Source organism: Xiphophorus couchianus, chromosome 16, assembly GCF_001444195.1.
Source record: "Xiphophorus couchianus chromosome 16, X_couchianus-1.0, whole genome shotgun sequence".
NCBI lineage: Eukaryota > Metazoa > Chordata > Actinopteri > Cyprinodontiformes > Poeciliidae > Xiphophorus > Xiphophorus couchianus.
In genome coordinates, this window is record NC_040243.1 from 4,381,089 (window position 1) to 4,406,875 (window position 25,787).

The window sequence follows — 25,787 nt, forward strand, 5'->3', positions numbered from 1 at the left end:
AGAGCTGCTCCTGGATTGGCTGCTTTGCAAGCGCTAGCAAATAGCAAGTCAAGTAGCATTGCACCAAGGTATTTCAGCTTTCTTTTAGAAATTGTGAGTAGGCGGATTTTCCACTAATAAATTAGGAAAACGTTCCACAGAAAAACCCACAAACAGGCAGATAAAACGTGATCCGTTTGGGCTAAAATCAAGAAAATCTGAGTTTAGCAAGTCACAGGTGTACAAAAACCCCCGCAGATCAGAAATCGATCTTACAGTTCTGATGGTGAATCACCACATTTAGTAAAAATGTTTCCAGGAGCCGACGTGTAACACTGGTTGTGGTTTAATTTGATGAACTGGAGTTTGAGCCAGGCAGCCAGACTTCGTTCTCCCCCGTTTCTAAATTACAACATGCGATTCTGAAATGTCTGCAAAACCAGCTGCTTTCTATGACTTCCGTTCAACAAAACTAAAAGTATCAACAGATTTGATACAGTCGAAATATAAAAATAGATATTTATAGATATGTGTATTTCCTTACAATAATCAGACTTGGATGTCATGGGGCTATAAATAAAATAAAAAATTCACATTTGAAATAAAAACATTAGCAAACAGAAAATATTGAAATCAGCCCCACAAAATTCAGTTATCAAAAAAATAAAAGTGCATCTGATTGAAAATTATCCTAAATTGAGGATTATCGGTCAACGACATCTGGGCCAGACATGCAATTTAGACAAAAATAAACAATTTTTATTTAAGGCTTTTTAGTGTCTAAAAAACTATAAGTATATTTTTGTTCTTTATTTTGGCACTTGGTCAGATAGTAAATACTGGAGAGATTATAAATAAAAATGGCTTTTTGTGAAATATGTTGAAATTTTAATCTGCAGACAAACTGTAACTGCTGAAAAACTGAACATATTTAATCTATTTTTAAAATATTAAGTCTGATACAGTAGGATAAAAAAATCTTTAAAGTTTTGAAACTTTAAAACAGGGTCTCATTTATAGTGAATACTACTAGATGTAAAACATGCGTGATGACATCACCCGTAACTATGGGAACCAAAGGAGCGAATTCATTGGTGGGAAAAAATTCCATAAAATAAAAACAAAAATCGGCTACAATGCAAAATATCAAGTTTGACAGTGGGGCAAACTCAAAAACACAAATATGATTAAGTTAGAAAAAATTAATTTGGAGTTAATTAGATTTAATAAAACTGATGGTCAGTGTGAACTGAGAGAGCCACTGTAAATAGAAAAAAAATTTATTCACAGCAAAGAATTTTAGAAATTTTCTGGGTTTAATAACTTGAAAATTTGCTATAAAAAAACTCTGAAATTTTGAGATTAATTGCAGAAATTTTATAGAGAAAACCCCCCTAAAATTGTCAAGTTTTTTTCTAGCAAATTTCTGAAATTAATCTAAACATTTCAGAATTTTTTTCTAGCAAATTTTCAACTTTTCAAACTCAAATTTCTGATTTTTTTCTAGCAAATTTCTGAGTTTTATTCATTACTCATGTTTTTTTTTTATATCTGCCTTTGAACTTATGAGGGCTGAATAGTAAAACTAAATCAGGAAGAGCTTAAACATTTTTAAAAGTGGCAAACTTTGTTTTTTTTTTTACCTTTATTAAATTTTCTAACAAATTTATGTCAATATCTGTTTTTAAGTTGAATTATCCAGGAGATGCGTCACATTAAAGGTTGAAACCTTTATATAATAAAAACCACAGCACTAAACAGATGTAGCGAGCTCCACTGTGTATTCGCTACATTTCAAAATTAAGTGCTTTTCTAAAATAAAAATAAAAAACTTTTTAAAATTTATTTTTAAGCCTCAACTCTAAGGCATCATTTTCTGAAATTACTCTTATTAGGTAAAAAAGTGAAGAATACTTTTAAAAATAAATATTTGGTTGAAATCGATGTTGAAGTTGCAACTTTTAAAAAAAAATACAGCTTTAAGTGATGCAACAATTTGAGGGCTTATAAAGGGTTTAGGTCTACAGAAATGTAATATTAATAATAATAATAATAATTCATAGAATTAATAACTGGTCCCACTAGCTTTGGCGCATGACACCTTATTCAGAACATTAACAAAGAGAGCTTAGTGGATTTAATACCTTAATGTGTTTTGATCTGAAGAGGCTGAAATCAGGAAAGTAGCTTAAAGAATCGTCTGCATGTTTCTGTTTTTGTAGAAAAGCTCTTTGGCATAGTTAAATTTCATGCATTTTTTAACTCATAACTGCAAAAGAAATGAATGTAAACATGAACCGTGACTTGATAATGCTTCCTCTGAAGTGAGTTTTGTGTTGGGTTAAGCAGCCTGGTGGGTAAATATTTGTTGCCCCCTTGTGGAAACTCCTGGTACAGCAGCGCTGGAACCGAGAGCACCGATTTTCACGTTTAGGAGTTCCTCCGTGTGAAGACTGGGTCTCCTTTTGAAGCATATGATGGTGTGTAATAACGGTGTGATGCTCAGTGAGGCGCAGTCAGTCTTACTCAGCACTGGATCTGGGAGAATGGATGCCTCAGCAGCTCCTCGGCGCTCGGCCGGTGTTTGGCCTCCACGAAGATGCACCGGATGAAATCCCGGGTCTGGTCCGAGGCGCGCGGCGGGAGCAGCGGGTTGGTCGGCTGCGTGGCGATCTTAAATATCGCCGCCATGGCTTCAAACTCGGCCCACGGCGGCTTTTGTGTGAGCATTTCAACCACAGTGCAGCCGAGGCTCCTGGAGGAAAAACATTTTTATGGCTGAACAAGCTGTAACAAGGATCGCATGTTTCATCGCAATGCCACAAAAACCTAACGACGTTATGAAGGAATGCTGATAGGCCTGTGGGGAGAAAACCGAATCTGTAATGACTTGTTTGACTGGCAATCAGCGGATCAAACTGCAGAACACCAAACTATTCATACCTGTATGATAATTAATATATCCCAACATAAGGTATATTTAACAGCTGCATAGCTGTGTTCGTACCACCGTTTCAGAAACTTAACTGGGTCTCTGCGTGCGTTTTTACAGTGTGATGATGTCACTCTGCTTTGGAGAGAAACCAAACTGAACGTCTTACCAGACGTCAGCTTTCCTGCCGTATCCCTCGCCGCTGATCACCTCGGGACTCATCCAGTAGGGGGTGCCGGTCACAGAGCGGATGCCGGTTCCAGACATGCAGATCGTCTGCAGCCTCTTGCTGGCTCCAAAGTCTCCCAGCTTCACATTTCCCACTGAATCCCGCAGGATGTTGGCTCCTGGCAGCAACAGTTTAAATCAGACCCATTTCTGACTGATGCAAAACTGAAATCTGTGTTTTAAAACTACCTTTGATGTCTCTGTGCACGATCATGTTACTGTGCAGGTAGGACATGCCCTCCAGAATCTGTCTTGTATATTTGCGGGTAACGTTTTCTGTCAGGGCCCCATAAGCCTTCAGCTGATCTTTGACTGAACCCTAAATGAGAAGAAAACATTGTTTAAAGACAACAACGTCTACTAATTCACTGAACATGGACACAAAAATCATTGACCAGTTAAAATAATTTTTAATAGCAGTGCAGAAGAAATGTCAGCATATCTTCACCACTTGGCATTTTGTCACATTTCAACCACATTTTTGACACTTTACTGGGATTATTACAAACTTTTGAAAACCGGTTTCCTCTTTAATATTAATAAGCAGCAGTTATTAGCCACAATTAACCAAAAGGCTAGGTTCACTAAACACTAATCTGCTAAACAAGAATCTTAGCTTTGCTAGGGCTAAACCGCAAAAGACAAAAAGTAAGCACAAGTTCATGTTACATTTATAAAAACATGAAAAAATGACCAAAAGCTAACACTAAGCTGATACAGATGTTAATAATTATAAAAGTTAGCATTAAACCGCTAAGACATAAAAGATTTAGCAGGAGCTAATGCTAAACCTCTAAACAGATCAAATGTTAGCAAAAGGTAGCACTAAACAAATAAAGATGTTAAAAAATTAGCAAAAGCTAATGCTAAACACGTAAATAAGTAGCAGACGTTGATGTTAAACAGCAAACCTAACATTGTTTTAATTCAAAGTATATGTTGTGAATTCTGAATCGCTGTTATACTTTGGTTTACAGATTTTTATTACAATGTGACTTAACACTGACATTAAATTTTAATTTTAAGCTGCAAAATGAATGGTTGTTCTGACCCCAATGTAAACTCCGATTTATTTAACCCCAGGACTCACCCCGGGCATGTACTCCATGAAGATGGTGAGAGTTTTCTCGTTGTGGTCCCTCAGACAGCCGTAGTACTGGACGATGCGCTCGTGATGCAGATTTTTTAGAAGCTGGATTTCACACTCCAACGCACTAACTTCCTGCAGGAAAAACAAAAATAAACAAAAATCCCACATTACCAATTAGAAAGACATTTTCAATTTAAGAATAAAAGTTTATTGGATAGGCCCAACGACCTGGAATGGAAGAGGGAAACTAAAATATCTTGGATCCCAACCAAACGCTTCGACAGAGAGCCGACAGCAGAGTTTTCCTGTGTTTACCTCTGAGAATGAGGCCACAGCAGAGACAGAGGACAGAAAGGGAAGTCAGAGACACACAAAGTAATCTCAAACTCCCAACACACAGCCCAGTTTGGAGTAACGACTGATTCGGATCTGCAGAGAGCCGGGCGGAGGGGGTGGGAGTGTGAAAGGGTCACTGGAGGTCAAGGCAGTCCTGACCCTCCGCTGCTATAATACTCAGAACTTCGAGGATATAGGAAGTGACAGTGCATGTTTTCTCTTCAGCAAACAGGAAAAGACATTAAAATAAGGAAGCAGGGGGAGATAATCTCCACCATGGATTCCACTTGTTCAGTTTCTGCTGTGCTATTCTTAATTAGGAGATAAAATAAAGTCACAGCCTTTAGCTTAAATTGAATTGTCAGTCGCCTGACTTTAGCAGTTATCTCACCTTGCTGGTTTCAGGACTTTCAGGATCAAACTGGACTTGCTTGGCAGCCAGTTCTCTGCCAGTGTCCACATCGTAGCAGAGGTAGACCTGACCAAACGCACCCTGGCCTAAAAGCTTCCCGCGACGCCACGTCACCGGGGCGCTGGGCGCTGAGAGGACATAAAAATACAAACATTCATTCTGCCATCAACATTTACACAGATTCTTCAATTAGGACACATTTTTCCCTCTTTCAAGGTGACCCATTGCGCTTTGGATAGGTGTCTGTAAGGAGTGTTCAAAGTGTGGCGCAGGGGCCATTTGTGGCACTTGGACAGAGGTTTTGCAGCCCAAAAGAGCAGTTAAACATGATACAAAATTAGCACATTCAGCACAGGTGGTTAAGGAGACTTTTTTCTTACAATGAAAAATTTTAAGTATGATAAAGTATTATTCGTCATGCTTCTTCTATTTAATTTATTAAATTTGACTAAATATATTAAGCGTTTTGACAGAAAGTGACCACAAAGGTGCAAAATCCTCTTTTGTAGTTTTGTAAAGATGATCAATCAAGTTTATCTGTATAGCACATTTCAGCAGCAAGGCATTTCAAAGTGCTTTAAATACAAACTCATCATACAGCAAATAATTTAGAAAACCAGTAACAAACGTTTTGATAAGTGTTAGGAATATTATCCCTTTCCTACAAAAAACAACCAAAAAAACAAACATTGGGCCACTTTAATTGGCTTATTTGAGTTTTGTTTTCATTTTCTTGGCCTGCAAGTACTATTGACTCCATGATTTTGGCCCCCATGACATGAAGTTTGGACACCCCTGGTCTGTGGGATAATCAAAATGTGTTCATTAAACTTTTTTGCTCAAAACTGATTCTAGATAATGAGACTTTAGTCGGATCAGCTCTGCCTATTTTGACCTCCTTTCAGAATGAGATTTGGTTCACAATACAATATTGCTTAACCGATTAATCAGATTAATTGTGATTAATTGATTATTCAAATAATCACCAACTAATCTAGCGATTGATAAATCAATAACTGGACTATACAAACTCAAAAAAGGGCATTTGCTAATAAAACAACGTATTCAGAGCAGCAACTAAGCAAAAACTACTATATGTATATAAACATGTATGTATATAATACATTTAAGATAAAAACACTTTTGCCATTATGTTGTAATCAAATGTACAAAAGGAAAGTCATATTATTGTATGTTTATTTTCTTATTTAAAGTTTGTTTAAAATTTGCTTATTTTCATCTTTTGGTGAATTTCTAATATTGTATTAAAAAAGCTTAAACAGTTAAATAAAAATCTATAGAATGTGCCAGTTTTTTAAATCTGATTAATCGATTAATCGTCAGAATAACTGATCTCTAAAATAATCACTAGCTGCAGCTATATAATAAGAGAAAACAAAAATGTGTAACAAGTTAAACTTAAATGAGGTTGATTACATCATTGTCATTCTGTCAGTAAAAGTAAGATTAAGGTTAAAATCCAAACCAGAGGATATTTCATCAGTACTTACACTTGTGGGCGACAGAGCGATCGTGTGGACGCAGCCGGCCTTGCGTGTCGATCTGCTGCCAGCTGCCCAGACTCTCCTCGCTGCCGTTCAGCGATCGCCTCGAGGGAACCAAAGTAAACAGGTTTCCCTGGGGACGACGAATGCGCGGAAACGTTCGACGACCTGGAGGAAGCGACAGAAAACAGTCGATAATGTTAAAATAAAGAGAGAAACGTATCTAATCGTTGATAGATGTGACTAGCAATATTTGTCATACCTTCACTGTGGTCTTTGCAATGTAGGGAGACATGATACCTACGAGGATAGGTGCCTCCCTTCCCTGCTACTTTGTCATACACGTGATTCTCCCGGTCTGAAAATAGACAAAAAGTCACAGATCATCTAACCACTTTCAAAAATCCATTTTTCTAACAGGGTATTCTAACACCCTGTTGGAAAACGGAGGGGTGCTGGTGCCTACCTCCAGCTAACGTTCCAGGCAAGAGGCGGGGTTCACCCTGGACAGGTTGCCAGGGCAACACAGAAACAAGCAGGACAAACAACCATGCACACACACACTCACACCTAGGAGAATTTAGAGAAGCCAATTAACCTGACAATCATGTTTTTGGACTGTGGGAGGAAGCAGGAGTACCCGGAGAGAACCCACACATGCAAACTCTGTGCAGAAAGACCCCAGGACCTTCTTGCTGCAAGGCAACAGCTCTACCAACTGCACCACTGTGCAGCCCCACTTTCAAAAATAAAAGGGTAAAATCTTTGTTTATGTTAGAATTGGCCTCAATGCAAAAACACAAAATCTTACCCAGTATTTTTGGCCAGTTTCTAGTATAAATATCACTTAAAATAAGATCAAACTAACTACAAAAAAATGGGAAAATGTTATGTTATAAGTGAAGTAACCTGCCAATAGAACTAGAACTGGGTTGCTAGGTAACAGGCTGGGCGTGGTTGGGGTTGCTAGGTAACAGCGCCAGTGGAACTAGTACTTTTTAAACAATATTAAGGAAGTATTGATTTAAAACAAGCTCTTATTTCTTGCTGAACAGTTACATGCAAGTTATTTTTGTTTTATTTCAAGTGTACTAAGATATTTGCACTGGAATAAAGATAAAAATACTTGTTGAGATTTTGTATTTTTGCAGTGCTCCTTCTGATCTCTGTTGCAGCAGGTTAAAATCAGGGTTGGGCAGGGTTGGGTAGTTGAGTAACATTTAGGAGAAAACTACTTTTAGGGGTATTTTTACTACACTGTACTTGCCAAATTTACTTGAGTAATTTTATTATGAAGTAATGTTAAATTTAGTGTTTAATGATGGATTTGAATTGTTAATTTTCCAAGCTAAAATAATAGAACAACTTACAACTTCATCGATTTACAAAACTTGAATTTAACACACAAGGGTCAAATTATAGAGATGCAAATATAACCATAGTTGGGTAGTAACTAGCTACATTTAGTTACATTTCCTTGAGTAACTTCTTGGATAAAAATTTATATTCAAGGGTATTTTTACTGTACATTTCAATTTCAAGTAATTATTTTTTTTAATCAAGCTATTTTATTGAACAAACACTGTATTCCACAACAATAACAGTGTTAACAGTTTTGTTTTTGGTTGTTTTTTTTGCCTGATTTTGCCATTTGTTGTAATAAATTATGTTATTTATAGGAATTATTTTCATTTTGATCTTTAAAAACACCAACATTTCCACATAACTTCATATTTTGGTCCAGTCATATTTTTACATTATTGAGTAAAAATATGTTGAAGTAGTGCTACTCTTACGTGTGTGTAATTTTTTGTGCACTCTTCCAGAAAAACTCCATGTCGTCTCTCACCTGAGACTTCTTGCCGGTTATCTGGGTAACTCTTGGCTCTGTGCATGCGTGACTTCCTCAGTGAAGGGCTGCAGAAGAATGAAAGGTTTTGCAAAAATAAACTAGCAATTTTTAAGACTATAATCATAATAAAATCAGTCAATAATTGTGGAAATGTACTAGAAAAAGGAATAAAATTAGATGGAGCATGGTTGAGGCAAGATTTTGAATTAATAGGCAGTTTGTTTATTACCTTTCTGAGTTGCTGTCCAGGGACTGACAGCTGCCAGAAACTGAATTTTCTGCGCTGCTCCAAGGATCCAGCACCTGTTCAGACCAAAACAAAAACCCATATGAACACAGATTGAGAGTTTTTGCAGTTCTACAAAATATATCTAGTGCTGTCTCACTTTTTAACTTCACTATGAAAGTTTTAGAGCTGACGATTAATCACTTAATCACAAAAAAATTGGCACTCTGTACAGATTTTTCATTTAACTACTTAAGTTGTTTTTATACAATATTAGAAATGCCTTAAATGATGCAAATAAACAATTAAATTCCTTTTTTAAACAAGAAACAAAACATTTTATTTAGCATTTCTTTATTCAATTTGAAGCTAAATCTGCACCACTTCAGGAGTTTTTATCTTTAGTGCAATTACTAAGGTCAGTTGCAATAATCAATAATTCTCAAGATAAATTAAAACAAGCTCAATCATTTTTATTTGCACAATTTATTGTTTTTTTCTCTTCTCTTTCTACCAAAAATTGGATAATAAAGGTTTTCAGTCTGGTGTTTTGGTCTAATTTTGTTTTTGAAGGATAATTTTGTTAACAGAGACTTCATAATTCATTTAGTCATTTCTGTTATTTTTTGTTTTATTATTTATTTTGGATATTTAAAGTGTCTTCCAGATCCAGTGTTAAATGTTCATTAGAATTTTAAGTTGATTGATATTTAAGAACGTGTTCTTGAATTATTATTATTTTACTTTAAAATGGTCTCAAACAACAATATTATCGTTAATCACAATAACTTCTGGAACAATTTACTATCCAGCAGAATTACTCTTATTACTTATATTATTTTAATAATATGTGGATTTTTTTTCCTTTTCTTGTAATATTTCTCTTTTTCTTTTCATCAGCTTATTTTATTATCATTTTTGTACAGCAGTTTTAAACCTGTTTTTAAAGTGCTATATAAGTAAATTTGACATTGAAAATTTGTTATCATGACAGGGCTATTGATTACTGCTCTAAATATGTTATTTTTGCAGCAAACAACTTTTTTTAGTACATAGTCCAATTAATAATTAATAAATTAACTGTTTCAGCCCTAGAAAGTTTCAATAAATACAATTATTACTATACTCTGCATGGACAAGTTTGAATTGCACACTGCTGATGCAACAGAAAGGCAAAATGCCCCTCCTGTTTCTTCTTAGGCAAGTTTATTCTTGTGAAGTAATGCAATTTAGAAACAAAAAGTTATTTTTCTCACATTGCCAAGTCCTGCTCTAATGAGAAAACCCATTTGAGGCTGTTTATGTTAGAGTGGAGCAGAGCATGTGGATCCTGTCTCTGCGTGCGTTTCTTTCTTAAACATGGAGGAGATGACTCACGCATTGGTCGCTGGTTTCTGGGATGAACTCCCCCTCGCTGTTGATGCTGGTGTAGGAACCCTGGCGGGCGATCCTCTGCTGGCGCTCAGGCACATATCCAGGAGGCGGCGAACTTCGACCCGTGTTCTGAGAACCTTTAATTACACACACGCACATAAAAAAATGCAACATTTAGTAATATGTTAAACATAAACTTGATTGTCATCTCTGTTTCACTTTGTATTTATAGCCCAGGGCTACAGGAAGTAATTGTTTTCCAGTAAGGAGTATAAATATAAAAATGATGTGAACTCATCCATTATTCCCCGACGTATTTAATTTATTTGCACATTTTTCTAACATGTATGTGACCATTTTCCAGCTGTCATGAAGACAACATCCATACCCATTACCTGAGCAACAAAAGTTACTCTAATGAGATCTCAGACGAAAATTAGACGTACCGAACGAGATTAACATAAAGATGGAGCAAATCTTTCAAAATGCATCTGGATTACTTAATAAGTCCTAAAACAATAACTTTTAGATAGGTCTGAAACAATTAATCAGATTAATCGTCAACTAATTCAGTAATTAATTAATCGTTAAATAGAGATTACAAACTGAAAAAAGGCCTTAATGCATCTTAAAAGATGCATGCAGTTTGCACATCTGGATTACTTAAGTCTTAAAATCCTAACTTTTAGATAGGGCTGAAATAATCAATCATGATTAATCGTCAACTATTTTAGTAATTGATTAATCCTCATCTGGAGAATAAAGACTCAAAATAGGCCATTTGCTGAAAAACCATCATATTCAGAACAGTTTGTAAGCCAAATCTGGTCAAAAGTATATTTATACATTTAAGATAAAAACATCTTTGTCTTTAAATGTTTTATCCTAAACTCCTCAAGTGGCACTTTAGTTTCACTCAGTTCAAACTCACAAATAATGTTATGTTATAGCATTTCAGGCTAAATAAATTATAATTAAAATTAATTTTATTTGTTAATTTGCATCTTTTAATATATTTAAAATGTTTTATAAAAATAAGTTTCAGTGGTTAAAAGACAAATCTGTAAAAAGTGCCAATTTTTTTATACGATTAATCGTGAAAATAATCACTTACTAAGCTAATCGTTGGCTGCAATCCTTCTTTTAGACACTGTTCCTTTGCAGCATAGTGTTAATCAAACCTAACACTTGTTCTTACGATTTCTTGTTTCTTATATACAGTATACACAACAGGTACAAGAAAAATTGTGAAAATTAGTTAAAAAACAGCTAAAGAAGTACTTTTTAAAAAACCTGGAGAACTACTAATGAAGGCCAGTTCAAAAGATTACAAGAAGGTCTGATTTCTCAGAAGAACAACAATAAACAGAGGTAGTTTAATCCATGTAAACAGGCGATTCTTTAAAACGCTACAAATTAAGTTTTCTCCTCTGAAGTTCAAAGCCCAAAGCAAACATGCAGCAGATTTGCCTCCATATACACAATACTTTAAGCTTTCATAGCTGCTGCTATAAAGTCAAGCTGTAAAGCCCTTCTGCTACTCAGGATAAAAAGAAACCGCCAAACCAGACAGCTTGCCAATGAAGTAAAAGCACTCTCCAATCTTATTGGCTGCAATCCAGCAGGCAACGTCCAGTTATGGTGAAAAGGAAAAGGAAGAGGATGCAACGCAAGAAAGGGAAGCAGAAAAAAAAAAAGAAGTCAGAAGAAACGAAAGCACCCAGCTACCTGTTTGCAAATACAGGCCCCTTGCATGTTATTGTTTACATCTGGAAATTTTGTGCATGTGCACAGCACTGGAGGGCAAAAAGTTGATTCTTTTACTGTGCATGTAAAAGAATCACCTGCTCTGCTGACGTTAGCTAAAAAAACCCTGGAGATGTAGATACTGTTTTAGTGCAAAGCACCACAGAACACAGAAAAATAGTTGAACAACTCAAACCCACTTTTTTCTCACTTTGTGTCGGCTAATCTGCACGTAGTTGCCATAGCAACTGATAACAATGCCATTATGTATCAGGTTTACACACCAAAACACAAGGAGACATTTTCCACAGACAGAACAGAACATTCAGTCTGTTATAGTTTTATGTTTTTAGGCTTGATGTTTATTTTGCGATTATTAATAACTGATCGGTGTGGCAGATTAGCTAGCTACCGCTGCTATTGGCTAATCTAAGACTGTGGTGGTAGATTAGCTAATTGAAATATTTGCTCTCCTGATGATCTGTCAGAGTTGGTGTGTGGGTCGCCTTTCTTTCATTTTGGAACTGAACTGAAACACACAGAATTCTGCAGCACATCTACATGTTAAGGTTGTCAAAGTCAAGCTAGCATAACTGACCTCAATTTTTTTTTCTTAATTAAAACCTTTTCCTAACCTTTTATCTAGTTGTAGTAGTGTTGATAATTAGTAGCAAAGTCCTGTGTCCCTTTTTCTTTTAGACATTACATGTACATTGAAGATTTTGTGCAATAAATTGATAACTGAACAGCTAAACCAATGCTAGTCATTGAGGCAGCTTTTTGTTGTCCAGTAGGGAGATGGAGGGCGCAAAAGAAAAGCTGATTTGTGATCCGTTTACCTGTTGACAGGTGGCGCCCTCTGGGTTCAGAGGGCTGATACGCCGTACTGACGTCTCCAGTGGAGTGGGAGGCCTTGATCCTCACCTGCTTACAAGGTACATGATGAGAGTTGGAGGAGGCCTGCAGTTGCGAGGAGGAGAGACGAAATGTTTTAACCAATGTTCTTAAAACGCAATGGAACAATTGGTTTATGCGTGGAAGCATGTCGGTGTTGCGTAAAAATAATCAGGAAGCTTTGGGTCTTACGTTGCTGCGCTCTTGAGAAAGAAGCATTATCCTGATGCTCTTCATGCTGGAGCTTCTGTCAAGCAGGTCGATCGCCTTGTCCAGGTCATCCTGACCTCGCAAAGGAATGGACATCTGTTTGGAGACGATCAAGAAAACAAGCAGACAAAGCAGGAGCAATGGTTTTAAAATGCTTGAATGTGAAGTTAACCTATTAGGTCAGATTAAAAATACATTAAACTTACCTCATTGTTCATATAATGGAGCTCCAGCTGCTGGCTGAAGACGCTCTTCACCTTTTCCTGAATCTTCTCAAACTGCACTGGCCTCCCAAACACCAAGATCCTGCAAGGAAAAGGCAAGAAATCACACAAACAGAAAGACTGTAACAGATTTATGTCAGCTGGTAGGAAAACAGCGCTCGACTTACATGCACATGTGCAAAGAAATTACTTCTTTTTTTTTTCGGTGTGTGCAAATTCTTCTAAGTACACCTTAAATATTTGTGGCTTGTGTTGGCAGCCACATGCTAACCACAGTGCTTTCCCCTCAACTCTCCAGCTCACATACCTTTCAGATTAAAGTACTGGAGTGCTCAGTCTCATGAACTGGAACATGTGACAAGAGCAGCATGCCGACGGGAATGTGTTTACGTTCATGCTCTCCCTCTTACCAACGTATAGAAATATATTCAACTTTCTAGATATCTGCAGAGCTGCTAATGCATAGCTACAAACAGAAGGCAACGTAAACTCACCTTTTCTCTCCTAAGTATTCAAACTTTATCCTGACATCATCCTAAAAGGAAAAAAGAAAAATAACAGTAAGGTCAAGGAGTTCTTTTCTTTCCTTATCCACTTCCACTCTTTCCACTAATTACTAAGGTTATTGGGATGACGGACATTTATCTTACCGTGGAAAACACAAAAGTTGTGTTTACATTTCAGGGATATATTAATTAGCCTTTCTGAAGCAGGAGCTTGGAGAGGTTATTGGTTAACCTAAATAGAAAGCAGGAGTCTGTGTCTGCTTAGGTGAACTTAGACTGGAAGCAGACAGATAAAAAGGTAACAAACTACAACCGACAGCCTTTACAAAGCTGAAATCCTTCATTACAAACATAAAAATGCAAAGTTGCACATGATTCTACATGTTTTTAGCATAAGCATTTTTAATTAGTACAAATTGTGTTTTGTTTGTGAAAGCACATGAAAATAAACTTTGGAAATATTTCTAGAGTTTCAAGCCAGAAACTCACACCTGTACAAATAAATATGCATCAAAGCACCTTTTTCAGTGAGATATCTACAATCTTAAATAGTTAATAAAAATACTGTGCTTTAAAAATTAAAGAGCTTCATAACAAAACACAGCCACTTTTGACATGTCTCATTCAAGTTTCCATGATTTCAATGATCACTAACATCTGCATAAATGTGAACTGAGCAACCAAACTCAGCTTTCCAAAACAAAATATACATTGTTAATTTAACAATTTTTCACATGGGGTTGGATTGAACAGATTATTTCACTGAATAAATGAAATTATCACTTGAAAGCTGTATTTTACAGAAATCCAAACTTGTTGGGTTGAAGGAGAAAGTACTTTGTAACATTCTGTTGTTAAAAGGGACCTATTATGCACAACATGTGAACATTTTTATACTTTACTTTGTGACTCTATTGTTTCTAAGAAAACAGCCCAAGCACTTAAAAAAAGGTTTTGGCAATACGTTAATTCTTTTTGATGTCTGGAAAATGAGCCGTTTCAAAAAAAACCTGCCAATTGTTAAGTCACTCACCGTTACCTAGCAACCCCAACACATTGGGGGGGGTTACGGCTGTATGAGCTGCACAATGGCTGCTGGAGTAGTCAAGTGTTTTGTTATTGACTTATCATTCAGAAACCACTTGCTGAATTCTTGTTGGTTGTAAAGGAGGCTCCACTTCTGCTTTTCAAAGCTGTATGGCTGTGTAATTGAGCATTTGTTTGCAGCCATTTCCATGAGCGAATGTAAACATTGAGTTGGGGGGCGTGTCCAGGAGCATTTAAAGTGACAGGGACTGAACTGATCAGACTAAAATCTCATGATTGAAGACTGATTTTGTGCAAAAAATGTAAAAAAAAGTGTTTTGTTTAGACCATCGGTCTATCCTAATCTGTTCAAGGAAGCATAATAGGTCACTTTAAAGCCTTTGATTTTGAGGATGAGTTAAATGAGTTTTTGAATCCTAACCTTCCCATAAGTTGGGAATGCTTTTAATCATCATCTGAATGGTGCCGCACCTGTCTGTTGGCCTGTGTTGATGTCTTTGGCTTGCCGCTGTCGTAGGAAAACACCGGCTGTCGTCGCGTCATCTGGAGGGCAACCAGGTCCTTCATTATAGAGTGGAGAGCCTGCCTCTCATCTGACGACAGCCCAACAAAACACACAAACAGGAATTAGAGCACATGCATAACATGGGTTCATGTACTTTACCCACAAATTCAAGCACTTTTCAAGGTAAAGCAGCGCAGCACTGCTCTTTGGAGTTTAAAGCAATACAACTGAACTAAAAAAAAAGAAAAAGACAGTTTTAATTCACTTTTATACATAATTTATTAATGTTATTAATGACGTCTTGTGACAACATCCTTCATTCTACAGCAGGGACAACGTAAACTAAAATATGACAACATTTTATGTTTTGAAGTGTTTTTTTCTCACCATCAATACACCTGATGGTCCAACCATGAACAAAAAACTGTTGTTTTTAACAAGAAATTCCCTAATTTCAGTAACATTATTTAGTATAAAAAAAAATTTAATTACACAGATCACATAGGAATAACAAAAATTCACAACATTGAAACAATCCAAACAGGTCATGTTAAGGTTAACAACCTTTCTGCTCAAATTAAGTGCTTAAAAATAATCTGCGAAAACTCGCCAAGTTTTCTGGAATTTAGAAAATAATTTGGGTAATTCAAACTGACCTAAAACATGATAAGTTTAGTGTGATTTAACTCCAGACAGTGAGAAAAATATGCTTATTTTTATTAGGTATTTGAAAATATATGGCTTCAAATGTAAAAGTTTTCCAAATCTAGGCTTTTAATCAAACGTTAAATTGCACTTTACTAAAAATATATGCAGTTTTAATATTAGGCACTTTACACAGAAATGAAACATTTTCCAAACCTTTAAAACATCTCACTGAAACTCAGGCACTTTCAATGATTTCAAGAAACACTAGTTAAGACGGATGTGTGTTTTCTCAAATCACTTAAAAGGTGAAATGGACATCTTGTCAGCTTTCTTAACCCATAATCCCATCTAAAACATATTTGACTGGGTTTTCTGAGACACAGGGAAGGAGTGTGCTGTTTCTGATATGTATTTTTTCCCATGTTTGATCTCAGAAGAAACTCTGCCTTGGCTGTGCTCACTCACGAAGAGAAAATATTCCCCTTGTGTAGCTTGGAAAGACATCATACAGCCCCAGGGCAGCTGAGGGAACCGGACCCAGAACCCATTCCTTCACCTGAGAGTCTGGAGCTGCTGATTGCTCAGACCGGGCCGATGCTTTCTGCTGCAACTGTTTTTATCTTGTACTGTGTCAAAACTGTGCACTGAAATGCCTGTTTAACATCAGACTCACTCATTGCGGCAGCGTTGTGCAGGCGGGGTCCACAAACCAGGGTTCAGATTGATGCCTCTGATGTGCCAGACCACCCACAGCCTGCAGGGGGAAATGCTTAGTTAGGTCAATATCATAAGATGAGTCAGGCAGGACACAACGGCATGAAAAAAAGAAGTTTAAAAAGTTAAAAGTGTGTAAATAATTACTAAACCACTTCTTTATTTATGACAACCAAAGAGATAATGAGGCCTTTATGATGACAAAAAGGCTTTGGATTTTGCAGGGATGAAACCCAAGACTCCAGAAACCAAAGCAAAACATTTTTGACTGAATGAAAGTCAGAGTGAATGAAAATGTGTCCAGCGCATACTAAAATATGCCCATGAGAAAGAACATCAATTGGAAACGGCTGACATTCAAGCTGCACTGGCAGCGATCGCTCTGGCTCCGTTCCTATGAGAAGAATTCTTTATGAGCAGTTTTCTGCCATTTTTAAAAATCGAAACCAGGTTTGAGCAGCTCTGGTTGCACGAGCAGCAAAACCATCCCAAAGCCGTGTCATAAATCTACTGCTCAAGTTAACAGGGCAATATATTCAGCCCTGTTGATGGCACCAACAGCATCACGTACTGAAATAAAACGCACACCCTCTTTAAAATCATTAAAATTTACATTTCTGGTGCATATTGGGGTTTAAATTTGTTTAACCTCAAATGTGTAAAAGCATACAGATTCCAAACTGCTGATTAGAAGCAGGTGACCATTTCTATAAAAACTAGAATGTATGATCTAACATATACAGTAGATATGTGCTTGTATAGTGATAGCAGAAAGTCATCCTGCCATTTAATGTGAACATTACGCGCCATTTTCTTATAAACCTGAATTTTCGCTTGTATCAAGATGGTTGACTGTCTTTCCATAACATGTGCGGCTACGTTTTTCATAATATATAGATTAAAAAAAAAAGATGTTATATTTTAACATTTTTGTCACCTGTGTTAAATACTGACTAAATAAACAGAAAACTATGGTTTTCTCATATTATTAAACTTAGCCCTCAAAATCAACCATGCTAATTGGCATCACGTCTTTTTCTATCATGTTACTATTTTTCTATATTATACTCAGTTTTTGTGAGTTTTTATATCCTCACCTTCGTAGCAAATCAGACATTTTTGAATGGGAAAAGCTGAATGAGCTTTAAACTGCAGCTGGTCGAAACAGAACCGCACAAAGTGCTTTTACATCCCACACAGAACTCCGTTGGACCATTCCTCTTTACCGTTAAGAAATATCTCCGCCATCTTTGTTTCTGCCTCAGCGGCTCCGCTAATAAGGATGACCAGCAGCGCCCTCTACTGGACGGCTGCCAAACTACAACACCGAAAAAATTTATAAGCGGATGTTATTAGTTAATCGATTGGAACCAATTTTAATCTAATTAACTATTAATAGACAATTAACTGTAAGTCGCTTGTTTGTGCCCCAAAGAAAAATATTTCTAAACAGTCTTTCTCCCATGTTTTCCAATTAGGAGATCCCCAAAATCCAGGAGTTCCATCTCACTAGTGCAGACCTCAGTTAGCATGTTAAATGTTAAAGTTCATGATGGGACTGCTAGAAAAATGAAGTAGACGGCTTGTTTTGAAATGGTTGCCAGGAGAAAGCCTCTTCTCTCTAAAAAGAATGTGGGGGAACAATTCGGGTTTGCAAAGTTGCATCTACATGAGCCAAAACATTTTGGATACATGAGTCAAAAGTAGAGATGCTTGGCTGTACTACACAGTGCCATGTTTGGATAAAATCAAACATAGCAAATCATCACAAACACCTGGCAACCGCAGTGGTGGAAGGACGACTATTTGAGCTTGTTTTGTGGCCACAGGAGCAGTCAGTGAACGGATCACGGACTCCTCCGTAAACCAAAGTACTCTCAAACTAAATGTGAGAACATCTGTCCGACAAAACCGGATCATCAAAAAGACCAAAACAGGCAAACCACAAAACTGAAGTACATAGAGTGAAAATAACCTTGAGTCACTGATTCAATACAAGGCGGAAACAAACCACAAAAAAGGTCAAAAGTAGCTTAACTAAAAACTACTAGGGATGCAAACAAATAATGAGCTTACAATTAATTGCAAATTCATTGTTTATTAGATTAAAATTAGTTTCATTTTGTAAACTAAGAACGTTGTTTGGCCTCCATCCAGAAGAGGGCAGCACTGGTCATTCTTAACTGTAGCTGTTGATACAGAAACAAAGATGGAGACATCCCAGAAAGGGAAAAGAGAAAAAGTCCAATCAGGGTCCATTTTGGGATGTAAAATGCACTTTATGCAGTTCTGTTTTGAAATATAAACACTTCACAGAAAGTGAACATTTACAGGCTCAAAAAGTCAAAAAAATTTTTTACTTTATACGCTCAGAAAACGTCCACGTTTATTCTATAAAATAATTTTAATTAATCTCAAAATGTGAGTTTTTTTCTCACAATTCTTTTGACTTTCCTTGTTTTCCCTTGGAAATATATGAGTTTTGTAGCAGAAATGTGCTTCCCCCCCCTGCACTACAACAAAGCACCATTGTAGTTCATATATTTGATTATTTTCATATTTTATTTTACTATTCAGCAACCTTTGTGAAAGCTTAATAAAGTGAGAAAAATATATTAAACAGTTTAAAACTTTATGTTATGGACAGTATCAGATGCTCTGACCTTTTGATACAAGAGAAAATTCAGGTTTTTCAGAAAACGGCCATTTATGAATTAATCCTAAATCACTCAGTAAGATTAACCAACTTCAGATTAACTCATTATCGATAACTTGCAACCACCCTAGTGACAAAGTAACAAATGCTCTGTACTCAAAGTGAGTGGCACCAGCACCTGAGGCACCTTAGTGAAGCCGCGGGATTCAGGGTAATAATCACCCACAGGAATGCTGGGTATGTCCGACTGCGGCTGGCAGAGCATGACCGCTTTGCTTTAAAGTTTCCGCTGCTCTCAAATCTGCCAAAGGAGCGGGCGGCAAAATCTATTCAACTCTTCCAATTTGGTATTTTATGCACTATGAAAGACCATGAACTTTACGAAGTGTGAGATTCTCACCGTTTTATCCGTGTCGGGTAACTTGAGGTAACATAGAGCCATTGTCTCTTGCCTTGGCTACAGACATCAGTGAGACTGCTTCATCTTTAAAGAAAACTCCTTTGTTGTAGTCAAACAAAGCCTAGCCTCTTTGTCAAGAGCTGCCCCTCTTCTCACCCCAGTTTGAACCGATTTTAATGACCCCCCAAAGTGGAATGCCGGGAATTCAATTGAGAACAAGGCTGCTTGAGTCAGCTGTGTCTGCTTTATTTTCCTTGTATTGCATTTCCAGGACTAGGAGGATTTACATGGATTTTCCTCTGCCCCGTCTCCTCTGTCTGCTTTTGAGAAATGTTTAGTCTGAGGCTGTTTTTTCCCTCCCTGTCTCGGACCTGAGATGCATCTGGCCTCATGGCTACTCAGCGAAACCCTTGGTCTCTTCAGGTCTCTATCATATGTCAGGTGCACATGTGCTTTGATTTAGAAGACGAAACATTTTTAAATATTCCCAAGTCAATCTGGACCAAGTGTTGGCTTTGGCAACATCATTGGCTCCCATTGCTCAATGGCTAATTGAAAACCAAAACAATGTTGATTTATGAAGGGCACCAGTCAGTAACTTACTATGATGGAAGTCCAAGAAACACATCAGAAATTTCATGGATAAAGTTGAGATATTTAAAGGAGTGTTATGTCAGAAAGACATAACACCAACTCAAATTTAATACTTTTTAAGATCAATAACCAAAGGAATTTAAGACCTATATCCCCACAGAAATTTATAACTTTTGTCCAGTCAAGTAGAGATACATTTAAACTTAGAAATAGTAGATGCAAAAAAGCTAGCAGGCTAGCTCGCAAGGCTATGTTAGTGGTAGAGATAGCATCAGCCTTTTTTAAGTAACAACACAAACCAAAAAATTCCACCAAAAGAACCCCAAAACAAAACATAAAATATATTAGATTAATGGTCCTGACAAGACAAAATGTAAGACCTGTGGAAAAAAGAATTTACATCATTTAAGGCCTTAATTTTAGATACACTAAGACTTTCAAGCTACAGAATATAACTTCAATCTTTTTTTCTTTTTTACAACTGTCGATATGTCGTTAAAGTTTGGTATGAGATGGATAATCTGTGAAAAAAGAAATGAAGCTCCTTTGCAATCTCTCAGTACTAACTAGAAATAACCAATCAGAGACAAGAGGCGGGTCTTAACGCTGCCAATCACCCTCTGTGTTAGAATTTCCACCAAAGATGGTGAATTAACAGTTTTCCTGTAACGTTAAGTGTGTTTCTGTGCCATTAGCACATTTAGGAGTGCATGACAATGATTGACAGCACTAAGACCCTCCTCCTGGCTCTGATTGGTGTATTTTGGTAGGTTGATTTCAGACGGCAAAAGTAGCTCAGGGAGGAGGAGATTGAATTAGTCACAGATTATTTGTCTCATACTATACTGTCACAACATGGTGATAGTTTCAACAAATATTTAAAAAATAAATTTGTATAAAAGTTGCATACTGTAGCTTTAAGACACCGTGGAATGAAAGCCAAAATAAGCCATATTTGCATTTTGTACAACAGCAAATGGCAATGTGGTAGAAGATGCTTTGGTCAGATTAGAAAAGCTAACACTACATATCAACCTGAACACATTTTCACAAGGCAGTGGCAGTATTTCTCTTGAGAAACTGGTCAGAGTTTAAGGGAAGGCAGAATAAACTAAATACAGGGCAAACCCAAATAAAAACATGTTAAAGACTGAATCTCCAGTCCTCAAGTGGGACTGTCCTGCGACTTTTGGATGCTTACCTTCTCTACACACCTGAATCAAAAGACTAAATTACCTCCTTGACATTTCATTAAGTTTTGCAACAGCCTGGTCAGTAACAGTGATTTAATTCAGGTGCGTTTGAGCTAGGATGCATGAAATAGACGTAAGGGTCTTGGCACTCAGGGACAGGTGTTGCAAGTCATGACAATATGCTGTGAGACAGAAAATCTGTGAAAAGATTAATTTCCTCCGCCTCCTTCCTGAGCTACTATTGCAGTCTGAAGAAATGCCTACCAAAAACAACCTATCAAAGCCAGGGGGAGGGTCTTAGCGCTGCCAATCAATCTTGTGTACTCACTGCTAAATGTGCTGATGGCTAAGAAACAACTTACTGTTACAGGAAAGCTTTCTTTGACCGTGCTAAGACCCTCCTCCTGGCTCTGATAGGTTGTTTCTCTTGACATACCGTCACAATATAATGACTTTCAAAAAAATATATACAAATAAATATCTTTAATAAAAGTTACATGGTGCTGGTGCAACTTCTAAGACTATTTTACCATTTTGAATTTAAAATCAACTAACTGCAAAAGAAATAATACATTATTTGATGTTTTGTTGCGTAAACGTGGTTTAGTTTACCCAGAAAAGGTAGGAAAGTAAGTACACCTTATACTTCTTTTGTCAACTAGATCACGTGAACGCGTCACAACCTTACCTCACCTGGAGTCTCAGGTAACCCCTCCCGCTCGGAACCGACCCGGTCACCTGTGTCTTGGGGCGGATTTGGAGTAATTTGTCCCGGAGGTGTGGACGTCCATCAGACCAAAACACCCGGGAGAAGGCGTGAGAGTGAAGGCGGCATGGAGGGGCTGGATACCCCCCTAAATAAAGGGGGTACGCCTTCTTTGCAACAAAAACACACTAATACAGTCTTTTATAGAGGTATTTTAAAGAAAATTTGAGCTCAAAAGACAATAATCCTATATGGAAAACCCTACATCTAAGTGCTGCGGCTGAGGCCGCTGCAGCCTCGGATCTTTGGAAAACTTAAATTTCCAAAACATGATCGAAAGAGTCACTTTAACTACTAATTTTTCAGGCTTTTTTTTTTTTATAACAAAAACTAGCAGACTATATGTAGCAGTTGCTGTGTAGCATTCATTAAATCCATTTGAGAGCTATCCAAAGGGAAAACCCGGACAGTTTCCGTGATTAAAATAGCCTGCCTTAGATTTTCCTTATTTTTTGTTCAGTATATTACTGGCTGCAGTCTTTCCGGGGCCTATGGAAAATGAACTAAATTCATCAAGCAACGTCATATAGTAATTACTTAAGGACAATAAAAGAAAGAACAACCGTTACTCTGTAACGCGACCTAACTGTAGGTTAGCGAATCCAAAGTGGCTTTAATCACACAAAAAAACTTCACCAACTTTAAAAGTAAGAATGTTTAACAAGTCGTAGTTAAATCAGGTGGTGGTTTAGTACGAATTTCCCGGGGTTTATGGAGGTAGAGTTAGCTAAACCGCCGCTTTTACACAACCAAAACAAACCAAAGAAACGTTCTTCAGCCGAAAACGTCAAACTTCCTGACAGCACAAAATATCTCCACCGGAACCCGCTACTACTCCTCCAACAAGTCACGGAAGCCGTTTAGCCGAGGTGGTGTCCATTGTTAACCAAAATGCCTGACTCTCGGCCGATCACACGTTTAAAAATGTTTCAGAGTTGCTCCCGGAGGAATTCCTGATTGACAAACTATCCAAATTAGCGCCGTCAAGACGCGGGGACGCGCTGTTACTCGGTAGATAGCTTTACGCGGGGACGCGCATATTATTGGTGGGGCGGAGACGTTCTGTGACGTGCGTGAGGCGTTCAAGAGTAACGGAAAATTGAGATTTATTGAAAGTTTAAGTTTTATTTTGTGAATATTCAGATGAAACCAGACATTTAGACACAAAAAATAAAAAGACACATTTACATACGTATTTTAGAGCCTAACCTCACTTTCTTCTTGTTTGACACCATTCAAAAGAAATCAAAAAATTAACTGTGGACATGTAAACGTTTAGTAATTATTCAAAAGTTTGAGACCAAGAGTCTGCAACCTAAAAAACTAATTTATTACGGAAGAGTATCAGGGTCATTGGAAAAAAGTTTTTTCTCAGAATTCTGAATTTAATCACCTATTTCTGACTTTTGACCTCAGAAAAGTCCGAATTCTGAGAAAAATATTAAAATTCGAAAAAAATATTGTATTCAGAGAAAAAGTCAGAAAAAAATCAGAAATTTTTTTAGTTGCCCTAATTTTCTTCTGTACATTTTTGTCCTCAGTCCTCCCAAATAAAACTGGCTTAGTGCTGCATACAATCAATGATCTCTGAAAAAAGATAACATAGTTTTTCATAAGTATCTACTGTAGGAAATTTGTTGTCAATTAAAATATACAACAGCTATTTTAATGGTTTTATACAGGGTTTAGAATAAAGAAAAACATTTAGCTATTTGTTGTTATTTATATGAATTATCGTCATTTTCGTCAAAGAAAAAACACATTAGAAACCCAGGTTAAAAAAAGTCCAAGACTGAAACAAAGTTTGTTTTTATGCAAAAACAGATAAGACTGTTTCGGTTATTATTAATAAAATAAGTTTTGCATCCCATAAAACATTTAGTTTTGAAGGTTGCAAGTGTTTAGAAACATAGGGTCAAAAATAAGAGTAGAGAATAAAGTGTGAATGATAAAAAAATAATAAATATCAACACTGCAAGCAGCAAAAATGTTTTTTTGTGTGCATTTTTCTAAACACGGACACCTTAAAGCTTTTAAATACAAATTAGACTCAAGCCAAAATGAATGAAATCAACACCAGCATTTATTTTTTTTCCAAAAGCATGTAAAAAAAGAAAAAAATGATTGTGTATAATGGTGGAGAGAAAAGAGAGATGCTTACATTTGAAACACAAGTATTAAAGGAAAACGGGGGGAAAAGACTGCAAGCAGTCCAAACCTCTTCTTTTTTCTTTTTCTTTTTTGCTGTAAGGCCATCTCAACCCTCAAGTCAAGTCTGGAAAATGATACACCTTCAGAGATGCGTACATTATTATTGTCTCGGTGACAACAGCAATAGAAACAACATGTATGTCCAGCACAAAAAGGAGCAGACGCACAGATTTAACATCATGTCACACTGCAATCATTCACCTGAGCCTCTGGGCTCCAGTGTAAACCAGTTTACCTTTTCTTCTTTACTTAAAGGTGTGCAGTTCACAGATTCTGCTGTTGTACCTTGGCAAACTGCAGAGCACGACAGAAACAGCATTTCTAAAAACAAGTCACTTGATTTTAAAGCGTTGAAAATGTAGAAATCGTAAGAGGAAAGATGTTTGGTTGTGGAATATGTGGATAGAAATGATGGCTACTGGTTGGGTGCAGGGATCTTATTAAAGCAGTGGTGTCAAACTCATTTTCGTTTTGGGTCAAATCAAGATCACGAGTGCTCTTAAAGGCCCGGGTGTCCCAAAATGTATTGATAAAACCAGTTAAAATATTCATTAATTCTTAAAATTAAACAATATTGAAAATTTTTGTAGTCCCTCCAGGATTTCATATTTGTTTTGTTTTTTCCAATCAAAGAGTTAATGGTACTAATTTGTGATGATAAATGTGATTTTTTTTATTTCTATAATCTGACATCAATTAAGGCTGAGGCAGCTGTTTAGTACAAGTAAGAAAGAGAGCACCACTGAAACCCAAAGGGTTTTGTGAAAAATCTTCAATAAACTCATAATTATGTGTTAGCATGAAAAAGTGCATGGATTTGTTCATTTTGAGTGAATTTCCACAATAATTTGCAAGAAACTGGAGGGACTGATTGAAGTAATCTGGCAGAAAATAGATAAAAACAGATTTGATTTAATTGATAAAATAATGTTTAAGAACACTGTTCTCTTGACGGTTGGCATCAAAAGGCCACACACAAAGGTTATGGTGGGTCGGATTTGGCCCCTGGGCCTCGAGTTTGACACATGCTCTAAACAAAAAAACATTTAAAAAAACCAGAAACATGAACTTCTTATGGGAATCTTGTTAAAACACAATCAGGTCAACTACTTATTTCTAAGACTTGGCTCTCTTTCTCTTTTCCGCACAGCATGCTCAGTTTCACAGTAAACTGTCAGTCACAAAACCTACTTTGTGTCATTCAAGTGTCAACAATATTCACACATTTTAGGAAATTAGATATTTAATTGGTGGAATATAAACATGGAGACGTCAATTAACTAGATTCTCTTGGGAGTTTTGATTAAAAAGCACTGCAGACCGAGGCAACATATCGAAAAAGGCTGTTAGGTTCTTAGGCAAATTATTCACAGGGCCCTCTTTCACTGACAAGCATCCTCCAGCAGAGGGAGCTCTGCAATGGCGTTTGCAAGCATGAAAACTGCAAAACGAGCATTTTGAGAATAGGTCCACTTGAGTAACTGCTTGGTATGCAACAGAAAGTATGAAGAGAAAGGCAATAATACAAAAGTGAATATT

At 36.8% G+C, this 25,787-nt stretch overlaps 1 protein-coding gene across 2 annotated transcripts; it reads right to left on the minus strand.

The window, feature by feature from the left end:
• Nucleotides 1-1,459: 1,459 nt before the first annotated feature.
• Nucleotides 1,460-23,055, minus strand: map3k3 (mitogen-activated protein kinase kinase kinase 3). Of its 2 annotated transcripts, none has more exons than XM_028042623.1 (17): nt 21,965-23,055; nt 16,388-16,468; nt 15,033-15,154; nt 13,503-13,543; nt 12,991-13,090; nt 12,767-12,880; nt 12,520-12,640; nt 9,938-10,071; nt 8,564-8,637; nt 8,332-8,399; nt 6,745-6,840; nt 6,489-6,650; nt 4,957-5,105; nt 4,230-4,361; nt 3,329-3,458; nt 3,081-3,258; nt 1,460-2,734 (listed from the first exon to the last, which is right to left on the minus strand). In XM_028042623.1, exons 2-17 carry the CDS (start codon nt 16,389-16,391, stop codon nt 2,506-2,508), a joined length of 1,854 nt encoding a protein of 617 aa, XP_027898424.1. In that variant the 5' UTR covers nt 16,392-16,468; nt 21,965-23,055; the 3' UTR covers nt 1,460-2,505. The 2 variants fall into 2 exon arrangements, with proteins under 2 accessions (XP_027898424.1, XP_027898423.1); XM_028042622.1 differs by having other exon boundaries at nt 21,960-23,055.
• Nucleotides 23,056-25,787: the final 2,732 nt, after the last annotated feature.

What these genes read in the sequence shown, in the direction of transcription:
- map3k3 (XM_028042623.1), bottom strand. An exon ending in CAGAAACCAGCGACCAATGC is followed by an intron (nt 8,638 to 9,937) that starts GTGAGTCATCTC and finishes TGGTCTGAACAG; the next exon opens with GTGCTGGATCCTTGGAGCAG. An exon ending in CTGGACAGCAACTCAGAAAG is followed by an intron (nt 8,400 to 8,563) that starts GTAATAAACAAA and finishes ATTCTTCTGCAG; the next exon opens with CCCTTCACTGAGGAAGTCAC.